The sequence below is a fragment of the Ammospiza caudacuta genome, chromosome 30, assembly GCF_027887145.1.
Source record: "Ammospiza caudacuta isolate bAmmCau1 chromosome 30, bAmmCau1.pri, whole genome shotgun sequence".
NCBI lineage: Eukaryota > Metazoa > Chordata > Aves > Passeriformes > Passerellidae > Ammospiza > Ammospiza caudacuta.
In genome coordinates this window covers 3,509,816-3,536,919 of record NC_080622.1, presented here as the reverse complement: position 1 = coordinate 3,536,919, position 27,104 = coordinate 3,509,816, and the positions used below count along the sequence as shown (strand labels likewise).

Sequence of the window (27,104 nt, the reverse complement as noted above, 5' to 3'; positions counted from 1 at the left end):
ACCAATGGGAGCCCGCGCGGGTCGGAGCAGCCAATGAGCGCGGCTCGGGTGGGTTAAGGGGCGGGACTTCCTACTGTCAGTCAGGGAGTGGCTCCGCCCCCGCCCGCGTGTCGTGTCCCGCTCCCGTTCCTGTTCTTGTCCCGTCCCGTGTCCCCTCCTGGGTCCCATTCCCTGTCCTGTCCCGTGTCCCATTCCGTGTCCTGTCCCGTGTCCCCTCCTGGGTCCCATTCCCTGTCCTGTCCCGTGTCCCCTCCTGGGTCCCATTCCCCGTCCCGTCCCGTGTCCCCTCCTGGGTCCCATTCCGTGTCTTGTCCCCATTCCGTGTCCTCTCCCGTGTCCCCTCCTGTGTCCCATTCCGTGTCCTGTCCCGTGTCACCTCCTGGGTCCCATTCTGTGTCCCGTCCCGTGTCACATCCCAATCCCGTTCCCGCTCCAGTCCCGTCCTGTCCCGTGTCCATCCCCGCTCCAGTCCCGTCCTCTGTCCCATTCCGTGTCCTGTCCCGTGTCACAAACCTGTTCCAGTCCCGTCCTATCCCGATTTATTTCCAGTCCCCTCCTGTGTCCCATTCCGTGTCCTGCCCCGTGTCCCATCCCAATCCCGTTCCCGTCCCTGCTCCAGTCCCGTCCTGTCCCGTGTCCATCTCCGCTCCAGTCCCGTTCTGCCCTGTGTCCCATTCTGTGTCCAATCCCGTCCCGTGTCCCATTCCGTGTCAAATCCTGTTCCCGTCCCTATTTGTCCTGTCCCGTGTCCCATTCCCGTCCCGTGTCCCGTTCCCGCTCCAGTCCCGCCTCCTCTCCCATCCCATTCCCGTTCCCATCCCGTCTCCCTCTCCCATCCCATTCCCGTCCTGTCCCGTGTCCCATTCCCGTCTCCCCCTCCCATCCCGTTCCCGTTCCGTGTCCCGTTCCCGTCCCGTCTCCCTCTCCCATCCCATTCCCGTCCTGTGTCCCGTGTCCCGTTCCCGCTCCAGTCCCGCCTCCCTCCCATCCCATTCCCGTTCCCATCCCGTCTCCCTCTCCCATCCCATTCCCACTCCAGTCCCGCCTCCTCTCCCATCCCATTCCCGTTCCCGTTCCCGTCTCCCTCTCCCATCCCGTTCCCGTTCCGTGTCCCGTTCCCGTCTCTCTCTCCCATCCCGTTCCCGTGCCCTCCCCGCTCCCGTGCCGCGCCGCCGGTAACGGAACACGCCGCTCCAAGCTGAACGGCGTTTAATGACGAACGGACATTGTTCATTTAACAGCCAAACCCGCCAGGGACGTTCAGCTGTCCCCGCCCTTCACTCCCGTTCCCCGACACCGAACGAACGGTTCGGGGGTGCCGGTACCGGGTCCCACCCCTGCCTTAAACCGTTCTGAGCTCAACCGGGCTCTCCCGGTGCTCCTTGGAACCGAGCAGAGGAGCCGTGCAGACCGAAATTCCCGCGTTCTGGCAGCGAGCCCGGAATTTAAAGCATGAAGAGAGCTTGTTCTTCACCTGAGGATGGTGATTCTGCTCCGGGAGAAACGCAGAGCGTCCAACTCCTCCAATTATCCCGGTGGGAAAGGCAAAAACTGTAACAGCCTCTAACTGACAGCCCAGCCCTGTGGAAAATTCCAGAAATCACCCCAAAACTGGAGAGGTTCTGGGGCAGGCTCAGAACCAGAGCCCACTGCTGAAACCTTGTGCTGGGGATGAGTTTCCTCCGTCACCATCAGGACCTGGAGCCAACCCACAAAGCCCCAAAAATCCAAGGATTTCTGTACAAAATGAGTCTGGAATTCCTCAGCTGGGCTTGCTGACATTTTCCTTCCTTTAGAAACATCCTCGTGGCACTGCTGATGGAGCAGAACAGATCCTTCAAACCAACAGTGAACAAGCAACAGGAGTGGAGAACTTGGGACAGAGGGAGATGGGCTACAAAAACTCATCCTTGGAATTGCTGAATTTCCTCCTTTGGGCAACTAAATCTGCTCCTTGGGCTTCTTTTGGGCAACTAAAACTGTTCCTTGGAATTGCTGAGCTTCATCCTTTGGGCAACTAAAACCGATCCTTGGGCTTGCTAAGCTTTATTCTTTGGGCAACTAAAACTGCTCCCTTGGACTTCTTTTGGGCAACTAAAATTGTTCCTTGGAATTGCTGAGCTTCAGTTTGGGCAAGTAAAACTGCTCCTTGGGCTTCTTCTTTTGGGCAACTAAAACTGCTCCTTGGGCTCTCTGAGCTTCTTCCTTTAGGGCAATTAAACTGTTCCTTGGAATTGCTGAATTTCCTCCTTTTGGGCAACTAAAACTGCTCCTTGGGCTTCTTTTGGGCAACCAAAACTGCTCCTTTGAATTGCTGAGCTTCCTCCTTTGGGCAACTAAATCTGCTCCTTGGGCTTCTTCTTTTGGGCAACTAAAACTGCTCCTTGGAATTGCTGAGTTTCATCCTTTTGGGCAACTAAATCTGCTCCTTGGGCTTCATCCTTTGGGCAACTAAAACTGCTCCCTTGGACTTCTTTTGGGCAACTAAAATTGTTCCTTGGAATTGCTGAGCTTCCTTTTGGGCAACTAAAACTGCTCCTTGGACTTCTTTTGGGCAACTAAAACTGCTCCTTGGGCTTGCTGAGCTTCTTCCTTTAGGGCAATTAAACTGTTCCTTGGAATTGCTGAATTTCCTCCTTTTGGGCAACTAAAACTGCTCCTTGGGCTTCTTTTGGGCAACCAAAACTGCTCCTTTGAATTGCTGAGCTTCCTCCTTTGGGCAACTAAATCTGCTCCTTGGGCTTCTTCTTTTGGGCAACTAAAACTGCTCCTTGGAATTGCTGAGTTTCATCCTTTTGGGCAACTAAATCTGCTCCTTGGGCTTCATCCTTTGGGCAACTAAAACTGCTCCCTTGGACTTCTTTTGGGCAACTAAAATTGTTCCTTGGAATTGCTGAGCTTCCTTTTGGGCAACTAAAACTGCTCCTTGGACTTCTTTTGGGCAACTAAAACTGCTCCTTGGAATTGCTGGATTTCCTCCTTTTGGGCACTGAAACTGCTCCTTGGAATTGCTGGATTTCCTCCTTTTGGGCACTAAAACTGCTCCTTGGGCTCGCTGAGCTTCCTCCTCTTGGGCAGCACCTCCTGGCTGGAGGAGGGCTCAGCCTGGTGCAGCTGCCAAGGAAAACCAACAATGGAATTACAGGAGCTCTGTGGGGCCAGGACAGGGCACAGGCACCCTCAGAGCTGTGGCACAGCCAGAGCCTCACCCCAGTGCCTGCCCAGATGTGCTGGGCCTGCAGGAACATCTGGATGCTGTTTCCTGGCAGAACTGACCCACTGAGGAAGGCTGGGATGTTTTCCTGTTGGGATGTTTTTGTTGGGATGTTTTCCTGCTGCAGCTGTGGCAGCAGGAACTGCAGCACAGGACAAGGAGTGGTGAGTTCAGACTGAAAGAGGGGAAATTGAGGTTGGAGGTAAGGGAGAAATCCTTCCCTGTGGGGTGAGGAGCTGCAGATTGAAAGCGGGGAAATTGGAAGAAATCCTTCCCTGTAGGGTGGGGAGGTTGAAAAGAGGGGAAATTGAGGTTGGAGAAGGGAGAAATCCTTCCCTGTGGGGTGGGGAGGTGTAGATTGAAACAGGGGGAAATTGAGGTTGGAAACATGGGAGAAATCCTTCTGTGGGGTGGGGAGGTTCAGACTGAAAGAAGGGAAACCTTTCAGACTGAAAGGTTGGAGATTTGGAAGAAATCCTTCCCTGTGGGGTGAGGAGCTGCAGATTGAAAGAGGGGAAATTGGAAGAAATCCTTCCCTGTGGGGTGGGGAGGATCAGACTGAAAGAGGGGAAACTGAGGTTGGAAACATGGGAGAAATCCTTCCCTGTGAGGTGGGGAGGTTAAAAAGAGGGGAAATTGAGGTTGGAGATAAGGGAGAAATCCTTCCCTGTGGGGTGGGAAGATTTAGACTTAAAGAGGGGAAATTAAGGTTGGGGATAAGGGAGAAATCCTTCCCTGTGAGGGGGGGGAGGTTCAGACTGAAAGAGGGGAAACTGAGGTTGGAAACATGGGAGAAATCCTTCCCTGTGGGGTGGGGAGGTTCAAAAGAGGGGAAACTGAGGTTGGAGATAAGGGAGAAATCCTTCCCTGTGGGGCGGGGAGGTTCAGACTAAAACGGGGAAATTTGGGTTGGGGATGTGGGAGAAATCCTTCCCTGTGGGGTGGGGAGGTTCAGACTGAAAGAGGGGAAATTGAGGTTGGGGATAGGGGAGAAATCCTTCCCTGTGGGGTGGGGAGGTTCAGATTGAAACAGGGGGAAACTGAGGTTGGAAACATGGGAGAAATCCTTCCCTGTAGAGTGGGGAGCTGCAGATTGAAAGAGGGGAAATTGGAAGAAATCCTTCCCTGTGAGGGGGGGAGGTTCAGACTGAAAGAGGGGAAATTGAGGTTGGAGATTTGGGAGAAATCCTTCCCTGTAGGGTCGGGAGGTTCAGATTGAAAGAGGGGAAATTGGAAGAAATCTTTCCCTGTGGGGTGGGGAGGTTCAGACTGAAAGAGGGGAAACTGAGGTTGGAAACATGGGAGAAATCCTTCCCTGTGAGGTGGGGAGGTTAAAAAGAGGGGAAATTAAGGTTGGGGATAAGGGAGAAATCCTTCCCTGTGGGGTGGGAAGATTTAGACTGAAAGAGGGGAAATTAAGGTTGGGGATAAGGGAGAAATCCTTCCCTGTGGGGTGGGGAGGTTCAGACTGAAACAGGGGGAAATTGGGGTTGGAAACATGGGAGAAATCCTTCCCTGTGGAGTGGGGAGGTTCAGATTGAAAGAGGGGAAATTGAGGTTGGAGATAAGGGAGAAATCCTTCTCTGTGGGGTGGGGAAGCCCTGGCACAGATGATTCCATGGATTCCCCACCCCTGGAAGTGTCCAAGGCCAGGCTGGGAGCAGCCTGCCATGGTGGAAGGTGACCCTGCCCAGGCTTTAAGGTCCCTTCACCCAAACCATTCCATGATTTCATGATTCCAGCTCTACAGAGGCTGCTCAGCGCCCAAAAACTCCTGAGAGCTCTGTCCTGCTGCTTCTGACTGTGCCATGAAAAGGTGACAACGAACCTTTAAATTTCATTCAAAGGTGACAACGAACCTTTAAATTTCATTCAAAGGTGACAATGAACCTTTAAATTTCATTCAAAGGTGACAACGAACCTTTAAATTTCATTCAATGGTGACAATGAACCTTTAGCTCCACTGTCCTTTTGGTTATTTAAATCAATTGTGTTTTGCTTAATAAATTTATTACTAAGTTCAGTAAAATCTCTTTGAAAAATACCCAGGGATGGTGAGCAAACAGAACAACCTTCTCTTTTTTTTTTTTTTTTTTGTCACATTAGTAATGAAGTAAAAGCTCTGAATTTTATTGGTTGGAAACAGGGAGGGACTTCAGAGCTCATCCAGTGCCATGGCAGGGACACTTTTCAAAAATGTCCCAGGGTGCCCCAAGCTGGCCTGGGACAATTCCAGGCATCCAGGGGCAGATTTGCTGGGAATTCCATCCCAACCCTCACAGGGAACAATTTCTTGTGTAAAAGAAGAGAGAAAAAAAATTCACCCCAAAGGTTTTGGAGAAGGACTTGCCCCTCACTCAGCATTGCCAAAATTCCAAATACCTGGTGAAGGCTCCCAGAGCTCAGTCAGTGAAGGAGCAGCACAGACATGAGGCCCAAAATCAAATTCCAGCCTGGACACAACATCTGCTCCAGCTGTGCCAGGTGGGAAGGATTTGGGTCCTCACAAGCAGCACTGCCTGCCAAATTTAATTTAAATTTAAAAAAAAGGGATTTTTCTTGGAATGAAGGAGTCACAGGGGTGAGGTTTCAATTTTGGCACAAGGAAGCACTGGGTGAGCTCTGCTGGCACAGCAGGAAATTTGGCTAAATATCAACTAAAACTTAGGAATCTTTCTCAACCTGTGTTACCTGCATCAAATCAGCTTCCAACTCCTTGAGAATTCTTTTTGGAATTGAGTGGGAATTTAGGAAGTGATGAGAATTTCATTCTGCCAATAGCAAATGCATTCAAGCTCTGGAGTTTTATTCACTGTTTGCAGCAGAAATGATGAGAATTAAAGAAAAATTGATACTAACAATGCAGCTTTGGAATATCTTTCCACTTCTTGTCCTGCTCTCTGACACAATCAGCTCAGATGTTTTTCGGGTCAAATGATCAACCTGGAAGCAGAAAATTACAAAAAGCTGTAACAAATTAATTAAAAAAACTGTAACTAAAACTACAACTAAAATTACTAAAATTACAACAAAAATGTAATTCAAGCAGATTTTGCTTTGTTACAGCAGCAAAAATTCACCCTGGAGACACCCAGCAAGGCTCAGTGTGGGGAATTCACTGCTCTGCACAGTGCCTGAGTTCAGACTGAATTTTGGGGGGGTTTAAATGGTAAAAATCCCTGGAAATCACAGCTGGGTGTGCTGGAGAGCCCTGGAAGAGAGAAGCATGTGCTGGTTTTGTTTTTCAAACTTAAAAACTTGAATTTTGACGTTTGAATCGAGTTTTAAACAAGCGTTGCTTTGTCAGAATTAGCAGTGGAATTCCCTGCTAATTATTTCCATTATTAAAATGGAAATTAAATTCCCCCTTTTCACTCAGAAACAGTCCCAGCACCTGTTTGTTTTGTATTTCAGAGCAACAGCCCTTTGGCAGTGCTTTGGAATAGTTCTGGAAAACAGCAGGAAGTGAAATGTAAAGGAATTCAATAAACTTGAATTTTGAAGTCTGAATCAAGTTTTAAACAAGCTTTCCCTGCTAATTATTTCCATTTCCATGTATTTCCATTATTAAAATGGAAATTAAATTCCCCCTTTTCACTCAGAAGCAGTACCAGCACCTGTTTGTTTTGTATTTCAGAGCAACAGCCCTTTGTCAGTGCTTTGGAATAGTTCTGGAAAACAGCAGGAAGTGAAATGTAAAGGAATTCAATAAACTTGAATTTTGAAGTCTGAATCAAGTTTTAAACAAGCTTTCCCTGCTAATTATTTCCATTTCCATGTATTTCCATTATTAAAATGGAAATTAAATTCCCTCTTTTCACTCAGAAGCAGTACCAGCACCTGTTTGTTTTGTATTTCAGAGCAACAGCCCTTTGTCAGTGCTTTGGAATAGTTTTGGAAAACAGCAGGAAGTGAAATGTGGAAAACACCAGGAAGTGAAATGTGAAGGAATTCAATAAACTTGAATTTTGAAGTCTGAATCAAGTTTTAAACAAACTTTGCTTAGTCAGAATTAGCACTGGAATTCCCTGCTAATTATTTGAATTTCCATGTATTTCCATTATTAAAATGGAAATTAAATTCCCCCTTTTCACTCAGAAGCAGTCCCAGCATCTGTTTGTTTTGTATTTCAGAGCAACAGCCCTTTGTCAGTGCTTTGGAATAGTTCTGGAAAACAGCAGGAAGTGAAATGTAAAGGAATTCAATAAACTTGAATTTTGAAGTCTGAATCAAGTTTTAAACAAGCTTTCCCTGCTAATTATTTCCATTTCCATGTATTTCCATTATTAAAATGGAAATTAAATTCCCCCTTTTCCCTCAGAAACAGTCCCAGCACCTGTTTGTTTTGTATTTCAGAGCAACAGCCCTTTGGCAGTGCTTTGGAATAGTTCTGGAAAACAGCAGGAAGTGAAATGTGAAGGAATTCAATAAACTTGAATTTTGAAGTTTGAATCAAGTTTTAAACAAACTTTGTTTAGTCAGAATTGGCACTGGAATTCCCTGCTAATTATTTCCATTATTAAAATGGAAATTAAATTCCCCCTTTTCCCTCAGAAACAGTCAGAGCACCTGTTTGTTTTGTATTTCAGAGGAACAGCCCTTTGGCAGTGCTTTGGAATAGTTCTGGAAAACACCAGGAAGTGAAATGTAAAGGAATTTTGTGGCTGGGAATTGTGACTGTGGGAAATGAGGCTTCAGCAGGTCAGCCATGAATCACTCCAAGGAAGAAGGAGCTTTTTCAGGAGCTCCAGAAAAAGCTGAAGATGACAGAGCAGAGTTTTCCTACCTGAGGATTGGAAACATGGGCAGGAGTCTGGATCCCTCCAGCTTCATCTCCATGAGCTGAATTCTTTCCTGAAAGAATTAGAGAGTTGAATAAAGGTTGAAAAAAATCAACAATCCAAAGCAAACAACACCAGCTCTGCCCCCAAGAACGTTACTAATTAAGAAAAAGCTCCGAATTTTCTGACTTTATAACTGCTGGGAGCAGCTCCTTACAGAGCACACCCTTAACTCCACCAAGGTTTGAATTTATTCTTTAACTCTGCCATCCCCCAGCTCACACACAGGGTTTGACCCCAGCTCACTCACACACTGCCATGCTTAAGGATTTGATTCAAACCTGAGCCTGTGCCTCGTGGTTCCTGTAAATAAAATATTTGCCAACTCCCCAGGACAAGAAATTTTCTGGATTTTTGGAATTTTTATGGCTCTTCAGAAGAATCAGGCACACCTTCACGTGGTTATTCCAGTTCTGCAGCCTACTAGAATTGTCAAAAATTCTGATCCACATGTGCTGTTTCCTACACACTCCGACCATTATTTTTCAACAGCTTGGAAATGGCACCTGGTTTGGCAAAGCTGCAAATGTTTCTTCTCAAAAAATAAACAAACAAAAAAAAACCAACAACAACAACAAAAAAAAACCAACCCAAATCCAACATTTCTGTACAGCAAATGGGTTCCAGATTGTCTGGATGCAACAAGCAGCAATTCCTCCTTCAGTTTGTTTGGCAGCAAAGTTGAGTCCTCAGGCCCCTGGGCAAAATGGGGAAATGTGAACACAAAGCATCCTCTGCTCCATCTCAAATCTATAAAAGAAACTCCTGAAATGCAATGTGAACACAAAGCATCCTCTGATTTATCTCAAGTCTGAAAAAGAAACTCCTGAAATGCAATGTGAACACAAAGCATCCTCTGCTCCATCTCAAGTCTAAAAGGAACTCCTGAGATGCAATGTGAACACAAAGCATCCTCTGCTCCATCTCAAGTCTAAAAGGAACTCCTGAAATGCAATGTGAACACAAAGCATCCTCTGATCTATCTCAAATCTATAAAGGAAACTCCTGAGATGCAACGTGAACACAAAGCATCCTCTGCTTATTCTCAAATCTGAAAAGGAAACTCCTGAAATGCAATGTGAACACAAAGCATCCTCTGCTCCATCTCAAGTCTAAAAGGAACTCCTGAAATGCAATGTGAACACAAAGCATCCTCTGATCTATCTCAAATCTATAAAGGAAACTCCTGAGATGCAATGTGAACACAAAGCATCCTCTGGTCTATCTCAAATCTATAAAGGAAACTCCTGAGATGTAATGTGAACACAAAGCATCCTCTGCTTATTCTCAGATCTGAAAAAGAAACTCCTGAGATGCAATGTGAACACAAAGCATCCTCTGCTTATTCTCAGATCTGAAAAAGAAACTCCTGAGATGCAACGTGAACACAAAGCATCCTCTGCTCTGTCTCAAATCTGAAAAGGAAACTCCTGTAATGCAATGTGAACACAAAGCATCCTCTGATCTATCTCAAATCTATAAAGGAAACTCCTGAGATGCAATGTGAACACAAAGCATCCTCTGATCTATCTCAAATCTGAAAAAGAAACTCCTGAAATGCAATGTGAACACAAAGCATCCTCTGCTTATTCTCAGATCTGAAAAAGAAACTCCTGAGATGCAACGTGAACACAAAGCATCCTCTGCTTATTCTCAAATCTGAAAAGGAAACTCCTGAAATGCAATGTGAACACAAAGCATCCTCTGCTCTGTCTCAAATCTGAAAAAGAAACTCCTGAAATGCAATGTGAACACAAAGCATCCTCTATCTCAAATCTGAAAAGGAAGCTCCTGAGATGCAATGTGAACACAAAGCATCATCTGCTCTATCTCAAGTCTGAAAAAGAAGCTCCTGAGATGCCTGAGGACAATTTGGTGGCTGATTTGAGCTGGAGAAAGTCTGGGTGCACATTTTGGAGCTGTGATTAAAAGCCAGCAATGGGGAGTTTCCAGGAGAGTTATTTACTGACAGATTTTATTTGCAATGTTAGGGAAAAAAACCACTTGAGGAAACTCATTTTTTGGGATTCATCCTAACAAAAATAGTTGTACCTATTCAAGCTCTTCTACAAGGAAAGGCTGAGAGAGTTGGGGTTGTTCAGGCTGCAGAAAATGCTCCAAGGAGAGCTCAGAGCTCCTTCCAGTGCCTCAAGGGGCTCCAGGAGAGCTGGAGAGGGATTTTGGACAAGGTCAGGAGGGGCAGGAACAGGGAATGGCTTTACCCTGATGGCTGGGATGTTGGGAATTGGGAATTACTTCTGTCCATAAAACAAAACACACTCTGATGAGGTTTCATAAAACAAAACACACTCTGGTGAGGTTTCATAAAACAAAACACATTCTGGTGAGGTTTCATAAAACAAAACACATTCTGGTGAGGTTTCATAAAACAAAACACACTCTGGTGAGGTTTTTGTCCATAACACAAAACACACTCTGGTGAGGTTTCATAAAACAAAACACATTCTGGTGAGGTTTTTGTCCATAACACAAAACACATTCTGGTGAGGTTTCTGTCCATAAAACAAAACCCACTGGGATTGTATTTTGTGATGCCAAAAAAGTTCACCTGCAATTCTCAAAGTGCTGCAGCACACAGGGAAAGGGCAGAGCCAAACACAGAATGGTTTGTAAAATAAAACCCACTCAGGTGAGGTTTCTGTCCATAAAACAAAACTCATTCTGGTGAGGTTTCATAAAACAAAACCCACTCTGGTGAGGTTTCTGTCCATAAAACAAAACAAATTTGGTGAGGTTTCTGTCCATAAAACAAAACACATTCTGGTGATATAATTTATATTATATATAATATATAATATCATATATACAATATATAATATATAATAAACATTATACAATATATATAATATATTGTATATATAATATAATATAATATATATTATATAATATAAACAATATATATAATATATGTAATGTAATATATAATGTATATTATATTTAATACACATTATATTAAATATCTATAATATATAATGTATATAATATAATATATATTATATTATATAAACAATATATATAATATATGTAATGTAATATATAATGTATATTATGTTTAATACACATTATATTAAATATCTATAATATATAATGTATATAATATAATATATATTATATAATATAAACAATATATATAATATATGTAATGTAATATATAATGTATATTATATTTAATACACATTATATTAAATATCTATAATATATAATGTATATTATAATATATATAATGCATGATTAACTAATATAATATAATATAATATAATATAATATAATATAATATAATATAATATAATATAATACAATATGCACTATATGTACTATATGTACTATAATATATAATACATTATATAACAATATAACATTAATATCACTTAACACAAATATTTTAAAACATAATATACTTGAGATTATTATCTAAAAACTATAATATAAAAAATACAAACATTACCTTGAGCTTCTGAAATATTCCCATGATTCTTATCTTCCACTTCATTATCCAAGGCAGGATCCTCCTGGATCAAGAAACAGGTTTGTCACTGACTGCAGGCACACAAGGGAGAAGTGATTAAGGACACAATTTTGAGATGGATTTGTGGTGGAAAAAACTGAAATAAGTGACAGTGACATGGCAGGGTGAGGTTCCATCTGTGCCCTGTGCTGGGACATGTGGCATTTTGGCATTTAAGGCATTTTGTCCTGCTTAAAAATATCTGAAAATAGAGATGGCATTGTCCCCATGGTGTGAGCTGTCCCTCTGCTGCTCCTCGTGCCCAGGCACTGCTTCAGTGGAGCAGGAAAATGAAGGAAAAAATGAATTTAAGGCATTTTGTCCTGCTTAAAAATGTCTGAAAATAGAGATGGCAGTGTCCCCATGGTGTGAGCTGTCCCTCTGCTGCTCCTCGTGCACAGGCACTGCTTCAACACTGCAAACTGGAGCAGGAAAATGAAGGAAAAAATGAATTTAAAGCATTTTGTCCTGCTTAAAAATGTCTGAAAATAGAGATGGCAGGCACTGCTTCAACACTGCAAACTGGAGCAGGAAAATTAGGGAAAAAGGAATTTAAGGCATTTTGTCCTGCTTAAAAATATCTGAAAATAGAGATGGCAGGCACTGCTTCAACAGTGCAAATTGGAGCAGGAAAATTAAGAAAAAAACAAATGTAAGATATCTTGTCCTGCTTAAAAATATCTGAAAATAGAGATGGCAGGCACTGCTTCAACACTGCAAACTGGAGCAGGAAAATTAAGGAAAAAATGAATTTAAGGCATTTTGTCCTGCTTAAAAATGTCTGAAAATAGAGATGGCAGGCACTGCTTCAACACTGCCAACTGGAGCAGGAAAATTAAGGAAAAAATTAATTTCAGGCATTTTGTCCTGCTTAAAAATATCTGAAAATAGAGATGGCAGGCACTGCTTCAACAGTGCAAATTGGAGCAGGAAAATTAAGAAAAAAACAAATGTAAGATATCTTGTCCTGCTTAAAAATATCTGAAAATAGAGATGGCAGGCACTGCTTCAACACTGCAAACTGGAGCAGGAAAATTAAGGAAAAAATGAATTTAAGGCATTTTGTCCTGCTTAAAAATGTCTGAAAATAGAGATGGCAGGCACTGCTTCAACACTGCCAACTGGAGCAGAGCAGGAAAATTAAGGAAAAAATTAATTTCAGGCATTTTGTCCTGCTTAAAAATATCTGAAAATAGAGATGGCAGGCACTGCTTCAACACTGCAAATTGGAGCAGAGCAGGAAAATTAAGGAAAAAATGAATTTAAGGCATTTTGTCCTGCTTAAAAATATCTGAAAATGGAGATGGCAGGCACTGCTTCAACACTGCAAATTGGAGCAGGAAAATTAAGAAAAAAACAAATGTAAGATATCTTGTCCTGCTTAAAAATATCTGAAAATAGAGATGGCAGGCACTGCTTCAACACTGCAAACTGGAGCAGGAAAATTAAGGAAAAAATGAATTTAAGGCATTTTGTCCTGCTTAAAAATGTCTGAAAATAGAGATGGCAGGCACTGCTTCAACACTGCCAACTGGAGCAGAGCAGGAAAATTAAGGAAAAAATTAATTTCAGGCATTTTGTCCTGCTTAAAAATATCTGAAAATAGAGATGGCAGGTACTGCTTCAACAGTGCAAATTGGAGCAGAGCAGGAAAATGAATGAAAAAATGAATTTCAGGCATTTTGTCCTGCTTAAAAATGTCTGAAAATAGAGATGGCAGGCACTGCTTCAACATTGCCAACTGGAGCAGGAAAATTAAGGAAAAAAACAAATGTAAGATATCTTGTCCTGCTTAACCATATCTAAAAATCACACACAGTGAAATAATAATGGACTTTTTTTAGATGATGCACTGCAAAAAATTTTAAAAGCTACCCAAAGCAAAGTCTGTGCTCTTACATTCATGTCCTGGCTCTCCTCCTCTGGGTCATCTCTGCTCACCCCACACACCTGGAGAGGCTCAGCAGTCTCTCCCTGCTTTAGGATGCTCTTATCAACACTCTCCATGCGCTGTCTCTCGGTTGTGATTTTCAGCTTCAGCAGGTGGAAAGGTGTTGGCACTTCCCCCACGTTCAGGTACATGGGCTCCTCCTGGAACAGCAGCCCCTCGTCCTTGGCCTCCTTGAAGCCTGGGGGTTGGTAATCAGGGGGGGTAACTGCAGAGAAATGAAATGGTTTGGGTCTTGCAAAACTGATTTTAACTCTTTTCTCCTTTAAATAGAGAGAGTTACAGCAAAAAACGGCTTGGGGAGGGGGATGATCAAGTTTGGAGTAAATGAAGCACAACAGGCAAAGCTCTGGTAAAACTCTTTGGAAGAGGTTGTAGGTACAGAGAGAGAAAATAGGAGCTCTGATTTGTCATTGTAAGGCAGAGAAATGAAATGCTTTTTAACTCTTTTCTCCTTTAAATATAGAGAGTTACTGCAAAAACTGTGTGGGGAGGGGAGTAATCAATATTGAGTTTGGAGTAAATGAAGCACAACAGGCAAAGCTCTGGTAAAGCTCTTTGGAAGAGGTTGTAGATAAAAAGAGAAAACAGAAGCTCTGATTTGTCATTATAAGGCAGAGAAATGAAATGTTTTAGATCTTGCAAAACTGATTTTAACTCTTTTCTCCTTTAAATATAGAGAGTTACAGCAAAAAACGGCTTGGGGAGGGGGATGATCAAGTTTGGAGTAAATGAAGCACAACAGGCAAAGCCCTGGTAAAGCTCTTTGGAAGAGGTTGTGGATACAGAGAGAGAAAATAGAAGCTCTGATTTGTCACGGCAGAGAAATGAAATGTTTTAGGTCTTGCCAAACTGATTTTAACTCTTTTCTCCTTTAAATAGAGAGAGTTACAGCAAAAAACTGCTTGGGGAGGGGAAGGATCAAGTTTGGAGTAAATGAAGCACAACAGGCAAAGCTCTGGTAAAACTCTTTGGAAGAGGTTGTAGATAAAAAGAGAAAACAGAAGCTCTGATTTGTCATTATAAGGCAGAGAAATGAAATGTTTTAGATCTTGCAAAACTGATTTTAACTCTTTTCTCCTTTAAATATAGAGAGTTACTGCAAAACATTGTGTGGGGAGGGGAGTAATCAATATTGAGTTTGGAGTAAATGAAGCACAACAGGCAAAGCTCTGGTAAAGCTCTTTGGAAGAGGTTGTAGGTACAGAGAGAGAAAATAGAAGCTCTGATTTGTCATTGTAAGGCAGAAAAATGAAATGTTTTAGATCTTGCAAAACTGATTTTAACTCTTTTCTCCTTTAAATAGAGAGAGTTACAGCAAAAAACGGCTTGGGGAGGGGGATGATCAAGTTTGGAGTAAATGAAGCACAACAGGCAAAGCTCTGGTAAAACTCTTTGGAAGAGGTTGTAGGTACAGAGAGAGAAAATAGGAGCTCTGATTTGTCATTGTAAGGCAGAGAAATGAAATGCTTTTTAACTCTTTTCTCCTTTAAATATAGAGAGTTACTGCAAAAACTGTGTGGGGAGGGGAGTAATCAATATTGAGTTTGGAGTAAATGAAGCACAACAGGCAAAGCTCTGGTAAAACTCTTTGGAAGAGGTTGTAGATAAAAAGAGAAAACAGAAGCTCTGATTTGTCATTATAAGGCAGAGAAATGAAATGTTTTAGATCTTGCAAAACTGATTTTAACTCTTTTCTCCTTTAAATATAGAGAGTTACTGCAAAACATTGTGTGGGGAGGGGAGTAATCAATATTGAGTTTGGAGTAAATGAAGCACAACAGGCAAAGCTCTGGTAAAGCTCTTTGGAAGAGGTTGTAGATAAAAAGAGAGAAAGTAGAAGCTCTGATTTGTCATTGCAAGGCAGTGACACACCCAGAAAGCAGAGCCAGGTATTTGGGCAGTCTCCAGGCTGGGGAATTATGCTACAGCCTGACATGCTCTGGGAAACCTCAAATGGGAATTATGCTACAGCCTGACATACTCTGGGAAACTCCAATGGGGAATTGTGCTACAGCCTGACATGCTCTGGGAAACTCCAATGGGGAATGGAATTATGCTACAGCCTGACGTGCTCTGGGAAATTCCAAATGGGGAATTGTGCTACAGCCTGACATGCTCTGGGAAACTCCAATGGGGAATTGTGCTACAGCCTGACATGCTCTGGGAAACTCCAAATGGGGAATTGTGCTACAGCCTGACGTGCTCTGGGAAATTCCAAATGGGGAATTGTGCTACAGCCTGACATGCTCTGGGAAACTCCAATGGGGAATTGTGCTACAGCCTGACATGCTCTGGGAAACTCCAAATGGGGAATTGTGCTACAGCCTGACATGCTCTGGGAAACTCCAAATGGGGAATTGTGCTACAGCCTGACGTGCTCTGGGAAACTCCAAATGGGAATTATGCTACACCTTGACGTGTTCTGGGAAACTCCAAATGGGGAATTGTGCTACAGCCTGACATGCTCTGGGAAACTCCAATGGGGAATTGTGCTACAGCCTGATGTGCTCTGGGAAACTCCAAATGGGGAATTGTGCTACAGCCTGACGTGCTCTGGGAAACTCCAAATGGGAATTATGCTACAGCCTGACATGCTCTGGGAAACTCCAAATGGGGAATTGTGCTACAGCCTGACGTGCTCTGGGAAACTCCAAATGGGGAATTGTGCTACAGCCTGGTGTGCTCTGGGAAACTCCAAATGGGGAATTGTGCTACAGCCTGACATGCTCTGGGAAACTCCAATGGGGAATTGTGCTACAGCCTGACGTGCTCTGGGAAACTCCAAATGGGAATTATGCTACACCTTGACGTGTTCTGGGAAACTCCAAATGGGGAATTGTGCTACAGCCTGACATGCTCTGGGAAACTCCAATGGGGAATTGTGCTACAGCCTGACATGCTCTGGGAAACTCCAATGGGGAATTGTGCTACAGCCTGATGTGCTCTGGGAAACTCCAAATGGGGAATTGTGCTACAGCCTGACGTGCTCTGGGAAACTCCAAATGGGGAATTGTGCTACAGCCTGACGTGCTCTGGGAAACTCCAAATGGGGAATTGTGCTACAGCCTGACGTGCTCTGGGAAACTCCAAATGGGGAATTGTGCTACAGCCTGATGTGCTCTGGGAAACTCCAAATGTTTTAAAACCCAGCCAAATGCAGAGAAGTCAGCGCCAGGTTTGTGTTCCTGCAGTGAGATCACATCCCCTCCCCTTGGGATTCAACCTGTCCTGAGAAACACCAACACCTGAAACAACCTTACTTAAATCCCAGCAGCCACAAAGATTATCCACTGAAAAACTGAAAAATGCCCTTTTTGGGCTTGTTTTGCAGAGCCTGATCAATCAGGGTGACACGGCAGTGAACCCTTGTGGTGTTGTGATGTCCCCAGGATGAGGTGAGAGTGAGAATTTGACTTCAGGTTCTCAAAAGGCCTGTTATTATTATTATTATAATTATTATTATTATTATTATTATTATTATTATTATTATTATTATTATAGTATTATTAGTATCATTAGTATCATCATTATTTATATTCTATATTATATAACACATAATATATTACAATATTGATTATATTATAATATATTATATTATAATTTATATTATATTATAGACATTATATCATATATAATTTATTATGTTATACATAATATATTATCTGCATTATTAATTACATAAATTGTATAATATGCTATATAATATATTATATATTGTGTAATACATAGTATATATTCTATATTATATATTATGTAATATATAATATATATTATCTAGCATATAATACATAATATATACTAGATAATATAATATATAACATATATTATATTATATTATATTATATTATATTATATTATATTATATTATATTATATTATATTATATTATATTATATATACTATAGAATATATAATTTATTGATATACATATTATCTATAATATTATATATTACATAAATTATATAAAATGTTATATAATGTATTATATATTGTGTAAAATATAATATATATCATATATTATCTATTATGTAATATATAATATATTTATGACATATAATACATAACATACAATACATAATATATTATCTAATATATATATGTATATAATATTATATAATATGTATATAATATATATAATATGATATAATAATATTATAACATATTATATTACATTATATTACATTACATTATATTATATAACATTATATTATATAACATTCTATTCTATTCTATATTATGATATACATTATATATTATGTATAATATGATGTATTACATATATCACATGATATGTTATATATATTCTATTCTATATTATATATAATATAATCTATCATATAATATCATTATTATATTATATTATATTTTAATTATATTCTATTCTATTCTATTATATTTTAATTATATTTTATTCTATTCTATTATATTTTAATTATATTATATTATATTATATTATATTATATTATATTATATTATATTATATTATATTATACCACATACTAAAACTACACTAAATAAAGAGAAAGATACATCAGAAGGCTGCAAAAGAATGAATAATAAAAACCCATGCCTGACTCAGCGAGTCTGACACAGCTGGCTGTGATTGGCCATTAATTAAAAACAATTCACATGTTTGGATAAACCATCTCCAGACCACATTCCAGAGCAGCAAAACACCGAGAAGCTGAGGCTGCTCATCTTGCCAGGAGAAGAAACCCTGGTGAAGGATTTTTCAGCATACCCTCATCATAGTAGAGGAGTTTCATGGTGAGGCAGACGTCGCTGGGCAGGGGGCTCAGGTTCTGCATCAGGATGAAGATCTTGCGGATGAGGAGGACGCTGGCCCTCTTGGTGTCTGCACAGCTGATGGGGCACTCCGACTTGTCCTTGCTGAAAACACACAGCAGCCACCTGAGCTTTTGCTGTGTTGTGATCTCAGGGTTTAGCTCAGAACCTCGGGTCCCTGCCTTGATAATTCCCTGCCAGGTTTATCAATCATTTCTCCTTCCCCCTCCCAGCGCTGTCTGTCAGCCCTGGAATTCCAGAAGGAATCGAGTGATTGGCACATTCAAACCCCTGGGGGGCATTGGGCCATCCAGGTGTCCTTTGTCCCTTTGTCCCTGCTTGGTGGCTCCCTGCCCCTTCCCTGGGGTTAAAGGTGCAGCAACCACGGGCTCAGGGAGTTCTGTTGGAGCTGGTGCTGCATTCAGAGAATAAAGCTCTGGATCCCAACCCTCCATCAGAACCGACTCCTTTCCTTCACCATCACCTTAAAGCTTCTCCACAGAGGGAAACCTGAGGAGCAGCCCCTGTTATGGGGGGAAGCTCCATCCCAGCACCAGCAGAGCTCCTGCAGGCCTGGAATTGTCTCCATGCACCCAACTGCAGCACCCAGCCAGCCCAAAGTGTCTGTGGGGTGAAACACCACAAATCCAACCAGCCCAAAGTGTCTGTGAGGTGAAACACCACAAATCCAACCAGCCCAAAGTGTCTGTGGGGTCAAGCACCACAAATCCAACCAGCCCAAAGTGTCTGTGGGTGAAACACCACAAATCCAACCAGCCCAAAGTGTCTGTGGGGTGAAACACCACAAATCCAACCAGCCCAAAGTGTCTGTGGGGTGAAACACCACAAATCCAACCAGCCCAAAGTGTCTGTGGGGTGAAACACCACAAATCCAGCCAGCCCAAAGTGTCTGTGGGGTGAAACACCACAAATCCAACCAGCCCAAAGTGTCTGTGGGTGAAACACCACAAATCCAACCAGCCCAAAGTGTCTGTGGGGTGAAACACCACACACCCAGCCAGCCCAAAGTGTCTGTGGGGTGAAACACCACAAATCCAGCCAGCCCAAAGTATCTGTGGGTGAAACACCACAAATCCAGCCAGCCCAAAGTATCTGTGGGTGAAACACCACAAATCCAGCCAGCCCAAAGTATCTGTGGGTGAAACACCACAAATCCAACCAGCCCAAAGTGTCTGTGGGTGAAACACCACATTGAACCAGCCAAAAGTGTCTGTGGGTGAAACACCACATTGAACCAGCCAAAAGTGTCTGTGGGGTGAAACACCACAAATCCAACCAGCCCAAAGTGTCTGTGGGGTGAAACACCACACACCCAGCCAGCCAAAAATGGGGTGAAACACCACACACCCACAGCCAAAAGTGTCTGTGGGGTGAAACATCACAAATCCAACCAGCCCAAAGTGTCTGTGGGGTCAAACACCACAAATCCACAGCCCAAAGTGTCTGTGGGGTGAAACACCACAGTTTGCCACTTTTTGGTTCAGCAGCAAGGGCCAGACAAGCTCAGGCTGTATTGGTAAATATTCCAGTAAAATTTGATGCAGAGTGAGCAGTTTCATTCTCTGTTTGTTAGCAAACATTCATTGCCTGAGCTCTGAGATGGAGCACTGCAGTTCCTAACCCTGCCTGAGTCCTGCACGTTCTCTGCCCTATGAGGGATCAAACCCTGAGCCAGAGACATCAGGAGAGCTCAGAGATCAGCACCTGGCACCAAATACCCCAAAGAAATAGTGAAAGGAAGAGAAAATGAGGCACCTGTGAAAGCCACACTTCTGAGAAGTGCTTTCCTTTAAATAAAGGAACCTTGAAGTTTCCTCAACATTGAACACATTTAGGTTCTCTAAATGTGTCCTCAACACTAAAATTTTTCTACAGATTTATTTCCCTCAATTGGCAATGATAATAAACCTGGTGTACAAGTGGCTCTTGGCATCCAGCTCCAACATTTCCACCTGAAGCTGATCCAAATCCCAGCTCAAAGCCAAAACCTCTCCTTCTGTTCCCCAGCTCCTCCCAGCTGAGGGCCTGCAGAGCAGGGCAAGGATCTCCTGGTTCTCCTTTTCTATTTTAAGGAGCATTTTGTGCAGGAGGGAAGCTGGGAGGGGTTTTTCTAACCCTGCCTGAGTCCTTCACGTTCTCTGCCCTATGAGGGATCAAACCCTGAGCCAGAGACATCAGGAGAGCTCAGAGATCAGCACCTGGCACCAAATACCCCAAAGAAATAGAGAAAGGAAGAGAAAATGAGGCACTTGTGAAAGCCCAAATTCTGGGAAGTGCTACCTATGTGCTTTCCCTTAAATAAAGGCTCTCTTCAAGTTTCCTCTACATTGAAAGCATTTAGGTTCTCTAAATGTGTCCTCAACACTAAAATTTTTCTACAGATTTATTTCCCTCAATTGGCAATGATAATAAACCTGGTGTACAAGTGGCTCCTGGCATCCAGCTCCAACATTTCCACCTGAAGCTGATCCAAATCCCAGCTCAAAGCCAAAACCTCTCCTTCTGTTCCCCAGCTCCTCCCAGCTGAGGGCCTGCAGAGCAGGGCAAGGATCTCCTGGTTCTCCTTTTCTATTTTAAGGAGCATTTTGTGCAGGAGGGAAGCTGGGAGGAGTTTGAACTGTATTTTAATTAATTGTCTTCAAATAAGCCATTTCTCTGTAGCTGTGACCGAGGAAAATGTTGTGGGTTTTTTTTGTTTTGGCTTTTTTTGGATGGTTTTTGGGTTTTACCTGCCAAAATCCAGGAGTGGCCCATTGTGGGTGTACTTGAACTTGAAGTGGTAACACTCAGTGACTGTCTGCAAACAAAGCCAGGATTAATTAATTATTAAATTAATTAATTATTAAATTAATTATTAAATTGATCCTAAACACTCCTGCTGCAGCTCTGCTCACTAAAAGGAAATAACTAAAACCCAACTCCCATGTGCTGAACACAGCTTCCTAATCCTCTAGCAATTAACAGCAAAAAATGCATAAAACTGTTTAAAACTTCATAAAAATGATGATTCTTTTCCAGGAATCAGTGTGATCAAATATTTTGAAAATCAGCTGGAGGTTTTAGCATTAAATATTCCAGTTTGAATGAAAATGGAGCATTTGTGGTGACACCCAGTGGGTTTTGTGTTTTCCATAAAAGTCCCACAAATTTTTTAGGCAGAGTTGGGATGGGACATTTCACCCTGCAGTGATATTTTGGTTTCTGAAAATCCTCAAATGTAATTCCACACATGGCAATTCTCACTGTAAAAATTCCCATTGTTACACCTGGTATTTCAAAATGCTCTTTTTAAATAGAGGTGCATGTTAAATATTTCTGTTTGTACCCACATTTCACCACATCCACATTATCACCAGTGAGATATTCCAGCAGATTTACCTGAGGCTCTTCTGTCTGGGTATAAACCTGTGGTTTTGAAGAGAATAAAGGAAAAGAAAATAAAGAATGAGAACTGCACATTCCTCAAAGAATATCCCTAAAAAATGCCCCTGCTTTTCAGAGATACTCACTGCTAGAACAATCTGTCTCAGCTGTCAGGAACACAAACAGAGAAAAAAAAAAAAACAAAAAAAAAGAACATTAAATATATTTCATTGCCCATTTGTGCTGCCCAAACTGCTTTTCTCTAGCTCTGAAATCCAACCCAGGCAATTAAAGCCTGTTGGAAGCAAAAATTCTTCCTCTGCTGAGGAGGAGAGGATTGAGCTGCAGAGAAAACAGCCACAGATCCCTCTCTGCCTTTTTGTGCTGCTGTTTACAAGAATTTGCTGCAGAAATGTTTGTGCATCCCACACTGCAGCTGAGTGAGCTCAGTGAAATCAACATTGCAATAAAACTGAAATGAGACTGGAAAACTCACATATTTCTTCTGCAAGGCATCATAGCATCCCAACATCCTGCAAAAACCAAAGAAGATTGGCCAGCTACTGCTAATTTTCATTTGTTTCTTACTAACAGCACCAAAAAAATGAAACTTTGGTGTTTATTCTTATTGTATTAAAGAAATAATAACACTTAGCCATCATTCTATCTTATTAGCAGTGATACAAAATGTAACACCAAAACACTCCAACCTATTCAAAGAGTAATTAAAAATATAATTTGGAGGTAAATCAATTAAAATACAATCTGGAGGTAAATAAATTTAAAATATAATCAATTTATCAGTAAAAACACATTGTATTCATTAATCAGGGGAGCAGCTTGGTCTGGTTGTTGTGTCCATGGCAGAGGTTGGAGGAAGTTTCAAGGTCCCTTCCAACCCAAACCATTCCATGATTTATTATCATTTATAATTACTGATTTATAAATCAGTAATTCAGCTGATCTGCAACATTGCTGAAGCACAAAGGAGTTTTTACCTTTATTTAGATGTTGCCATTTTGTTTTTATGCAAGAGCACCAAAAAAATGAAACTTTGGTGTTTATTCTTACTGCATTAAAGAAATAAATAACACTTATCCATCATTCTATCTTATTGGCAGTGATGCAAAATGTGTAACACCAAATCACCCCAAGCTATTGAAAGAGTAATTAAAAATATAATTTGGGGGTAAATCAATTAAAATGTAATCTGGAGGTAAACCAATTTAAAATATAATCAATTTATCAGTAAAAACATTTTGTATTCATTAATCAGGGGAGCAGCTTGGTCTGGTTGTTGTGTCCATGGCAGAGGTTGGAGGAAGTTGAGTTTTGAGGTCCATGATTTTATTATCATTTATAATTACTGATTTATAAATCAGCAATTCAGCTGATCAGCAACATTGCTGAAGCACAAAGGAGTTATTACCTTTATTTAGATGTTGCCATTTTGTTTTTATGCAAGAGCACCAAAAAAATGAAACTTTGGTGTTTATTCTTACTGCATTAAAGAAATAAATAACACTTATCCATCATTCTATCTTATTAGCAGTGATGCAAAATGTGTAACACCAAATCACCCAAGCTATTGAAAGAGTAATTAAAAATATAATTTGGGGGTAAATCAATTAAAATGTAATCTGGAGGTAAACCAATTTAAAATATAATCAATTTATCAGTAAAAACATTTTGTATTCATTAATCAGGGGAGCAGCTTGGTCTGGTTGTTGTGTCCATGGCAGAGGTTGGAGAAAGTTGAGTTTCAAGGTCCATGATTTTATTATCATTTATAATTACTGATTTATAAATCAGTAATTCAGCTGATCTGCAACATTGCTGAAGCATAAAGAAATTATTACCTTTATTTAGATGTTACTATTTACTTTTTATGCAAGACACAATTAGGGAATCAAAATTTACCCTATAATTTTTTTTCTTAGAGTCAACAAACAAAAATTGGGTTTATTAAATAAATTAATTAATTAAAATAAAACCTGTGAGATATTTAAATTTCAGATGCAAAATGGTGGCTTTGAGTCTCCTGAGCAACTAGAGAGGAACTGCTTTTAGATTTTTGCATTTTTGTGCATCCTTGAGTGCTCATGCTCAGAGGAATGAAGTCTACAAATGCATAGTGTTAGATATTTAGTGTTTATTTAGTTTATTTAGTGTTAGATATTTAGTGTTTATTTAGTTTATTTAGTGTTAGATGTTTAGTGTTTATTTAGTTTATTTAGTGTTTATTTAGTTTATTCAGTGTTAGATGTTTAGTGTTTATTTAGTTTATTTAATGTTAGATATTTAGTGTTTATTTAGTTTATTTAGTGTTAGATGTTTAGTGTTTATTTAATTTATTTAGTGTTAGATATTTAGTGTTTATTTAGTTTATTTAGAGTTAGATGTTTAGTGTTTATTTAGTGTTAGATGTTTAGTGTTTATTTAGTTTATTTAGTGTTAGATGTTTAGTGTTTATTTAGTTTATTTAGTGTTAGATATTTAGTGTTTATTTAGTTTATTTAGTGTTAGATATTTAGTGTTTTATTTATTTAGCTCATGCTCAGAGGAATGAAGTCTACAAATACATAGCATTAGATGTCTAGTGTTTATTAAATTAATAAATTAATTAAAATAAAACCTGTGAGATATTTAAATTTCAGATGCAAAATGGTGGCTTTGAGTCTCCTGATCAATTAGAGAGGAACTGCTTTTAGATTTTTGCATTTCTGTGCACCTTGAAGTGCTCATGCTCAGAGGAATGAAGTCTACAAATACATAGTGTTAGATATTTGGTGTTTATTTAGTGAATATAAAGTATTTAATAAAGTATAGTCACTCTGCAAACAGAGATTTATGCTGTCCTAAGCCCTGAGCTGAAAATACCATTGGGACACAAATGTGGGAGAGAACTTTTTGCCTTTTTCTGCAAACAGCCAGGAATGAACCTTTGAGCATTTAGATGCTGAGGAAATCTTACCTGTGTGTAATCAACTTACCATTTCACCAGCTGGCTAGAGCCAGGAGAGTTTTTGTCTTCCCGCAGAATTTTCACACAAACATCTCAAAAAAAAACCCAAAAAACACACACACATTAACTTAGGACAAAGTGCAATGAAAAGTTCAATGTCTAAAAGCACATATCAAGAAGAGACTAAAATTAAGATTACTGAGCTTAGCTTTAATGCTGAGTTAGCAGCAGCAGCAATAACAAAATGTAATTTATTCATACGTGAAATTTCCATTGCATGCATCAAAATGGCATCCACTCATTAAAAAGACCATGTGGCCTTAAAAACAACTCCATGACAAGAATTTTTGTAAATTCTGATGGAAACAGCCCCTCACCATCCATGTATCTGGTTCCATAGGCACTTTCAGGGAAGATTCCCCTCAGGTAAGTGATGCAGGACACTGCCACCGCCAGGAGCCTCTTCACCAGCATCAGGGATTGCTGCTCCGTGGCGATTTTCTTGGGAAATACAACTGCACTCTGAAAATCCCAGCGAGAAACCAATGAATTTTGGGGATTTATAAAGTTAAGCACATTCCTGACACTTGGTGTTACAGTATTTGCGGGACACAGCTGGTTTCTACCAAGCACACAACAAAATTCAAATTATTTTTCTATATTTCTTTCTATCTATTCTTTATTCATAATTAAAAGACTAAATTACCCTGTTTTCCCATTACTGTGCTGAAATACCCAAACAAAACCATACCACAGAATTCCTTTGCTTCTGAGCAGTTGCCATTCTGCAGAGATTCCTGTGCCTGTCAACGAAACATCTACATTAGGACCTGGATAAAGAAAAAGGGGCTGCAGCTTCTCCAGGGCATTCCCTGGATTTACAAACACCTCCTGCACAATTCACCAGCTCAAATAAACCTGTGTTTTTCACAAAACAGAGCAGGATGGCTCCTCTGATCATCCCCAGTATCAGATTCTTGATTTTCACGGCTTCCCTGAGGCTACAGGATGCAATAATTAGAATGTTTATATCTGTATTTCTATGAAATATGAACATCTAAAAGCAGTTCTCTTCAGTACTAACTGGTGCCCAACCTACAGGATTTTCAAAGGACTTTAGGAAAATGCTCCCCACATTCCGAACACCCCCAGACTTGAGTTGTTTTCATCTATAATTGAAATGAGTGTGGGAGAATCTGAACCCTCACCACTCTAAGCCTGACTCCACACAAACATTCCCCCCAACTCAGGAATAACAAATTCGCCCACGCCTGAGGAGAACACCTTCCCCAAGTTAGAAATAAGGTCTGGATCACAAAGGACACCGAGCTCCGCTCAGTAATCCTCCATAAACCCCCCGATGGCAGCACAGGGCGGCGGTGAGGAAGGAGCCGCTCCCCTCAAGCCTCAGCCCAGAAACCACCACCTGCTTCGAGGGAAACTGAGGCAAGGACGAAGACACAACGCTGCAGAGCAGCGCGGGGCGGCGGGCAACAAAATTCGGAGGTGAGGTGAGAGAGATAATCGAGGGAAAGCTGGAGAAGAATGTGAGGAGAAAGAAGGGAGATGAGGGAAAGGAGATGAGAGAAGCGCCCGCCCCCACCCTCAGGGCGCCTTTCCCGCCCTCGCCCTCAGGGGGCTCCGCCGCGGGGCCGTGCGCAAACGTAGGGGGCGGGGCTTGCCCGCAGGGGGCGGGGCTTGCCTGCAGGGGGCGGGGCTTGCCCTCAGCCGGCGCCCCGCGCGCACTGCGCATGCGCAGCTGTGCCCCGGCTGTGAGGGGTCGGGGGGTTGTGGAATCTTCTGGGCTGTGAGGGAATTACAAAGATTTTCTTTTTAATTTTTCATCCCTGTTCCTGTACTGACACCCCAAAAGCCCCACCCTGAGAGCGTTGTCGGAACGCTTCTGGAGGTCTGGCAGCTTTGGGTCAGCGCCATCACCCTCTGGGGGAAGATCCTTTCCTGATAATCCAATTTAAACCTCGCTGGCAGCTCCAGCCATTCCCTCGTGTTATAGATACACGTTATAATATTGGCTTTTCGCAAATGTTCAAATGGATTCTCTATGTGTGATGTTAAAGTAACTTTGTTATAAAGGTATTGGTTTTATTTTTGCCTTGGGATAAAATGGCACACAGTGTGTCCAAACTCCAGCTGGACCAAAACAAAGTAACATATTTAGGCTTCATATTGGGGAAGCGCCATAATCCTGGGGATAATACACGTAGGAATAATTAATAATAAAAAAGAACCCCTTTAGGACACAGTGACCCACAGTGGATTTATTTAGGGGCTGTGAATTTGAATCAAGTTTTGTGCAATGTGTGGATGATTTGTTGTTAACAAGCAGTGATAAGAATTTACATTACACACTGTAATTTCTGTATTGCCCTGGGCTAAAATGGCATCCAAACTCCATCTGGGCCAAAACAAAGTCACATA

The 27,104-nt window shown here is 41.4% G+C and overlaps 1 protein-coding gene across 1 annotated transcript; it reads right to left on the bottom strand.

Moving 5' to 3' along the window:
- Positions 1–2,918: 2,918 nt before the first annotated feature.
- Positions 2,919–25,457, bottom strand: HORMAD1 (HORMA domain containing 1). Its single transcript, XM_058821823.1, has 13 exons — positions 25,417–25,457; positions 25,043–25,187; positions 24,694–24,757; positions 22,197–22,233; positions 21,847–21,867; positions 21,716–21,742; positions 21,067–21,134; positions 18,273–18,421; positions 13,481–13,737; positions 11,522–11,585; positions 8,001–8,068; positions 6,074–6,157; positions 2,919–3,114 (listed from the first exon to the last, which is right to left on the bottom strand). Exons 1-13 carry the CDS (start codon positions 25,447–25,449, stop codon positions 3,034–3,036), a joined length of 1,098 nt encoding a protein of 365 aa, XP_058677806.1. The 5' UTR covers positions 25,450–25,457; the 3' UTR covers positions 2,919–3,033.
- Positions 25,458–27,104: the final 1,647 nt, after the last annotated feature.

Excerpts from the sequence above, each read along its gene's own strand:
- HORMAD1 (XM_058821823.1), bottom strand. The coding sequence starts at position 25,449 with ATGGCAACTGCTCAGAAGCAAAGGAATTCTGTG. Across the intron at positions 13,738-18,272 it reads ACTCCTCTACTATGATGAGG|TTACCCCCCCTGATTACCAA; the intron begins GTATGCTGAAAA and ends ATTTCTCTGCAG. Across the intron at positions 6,158-8,000 it reads CCCATGTTTCCAATCCTCAG|GTTGATCATTTGACCCGAAA; the intron begins GTAGGAAAACTC and ends TTCTGCTTCCAG.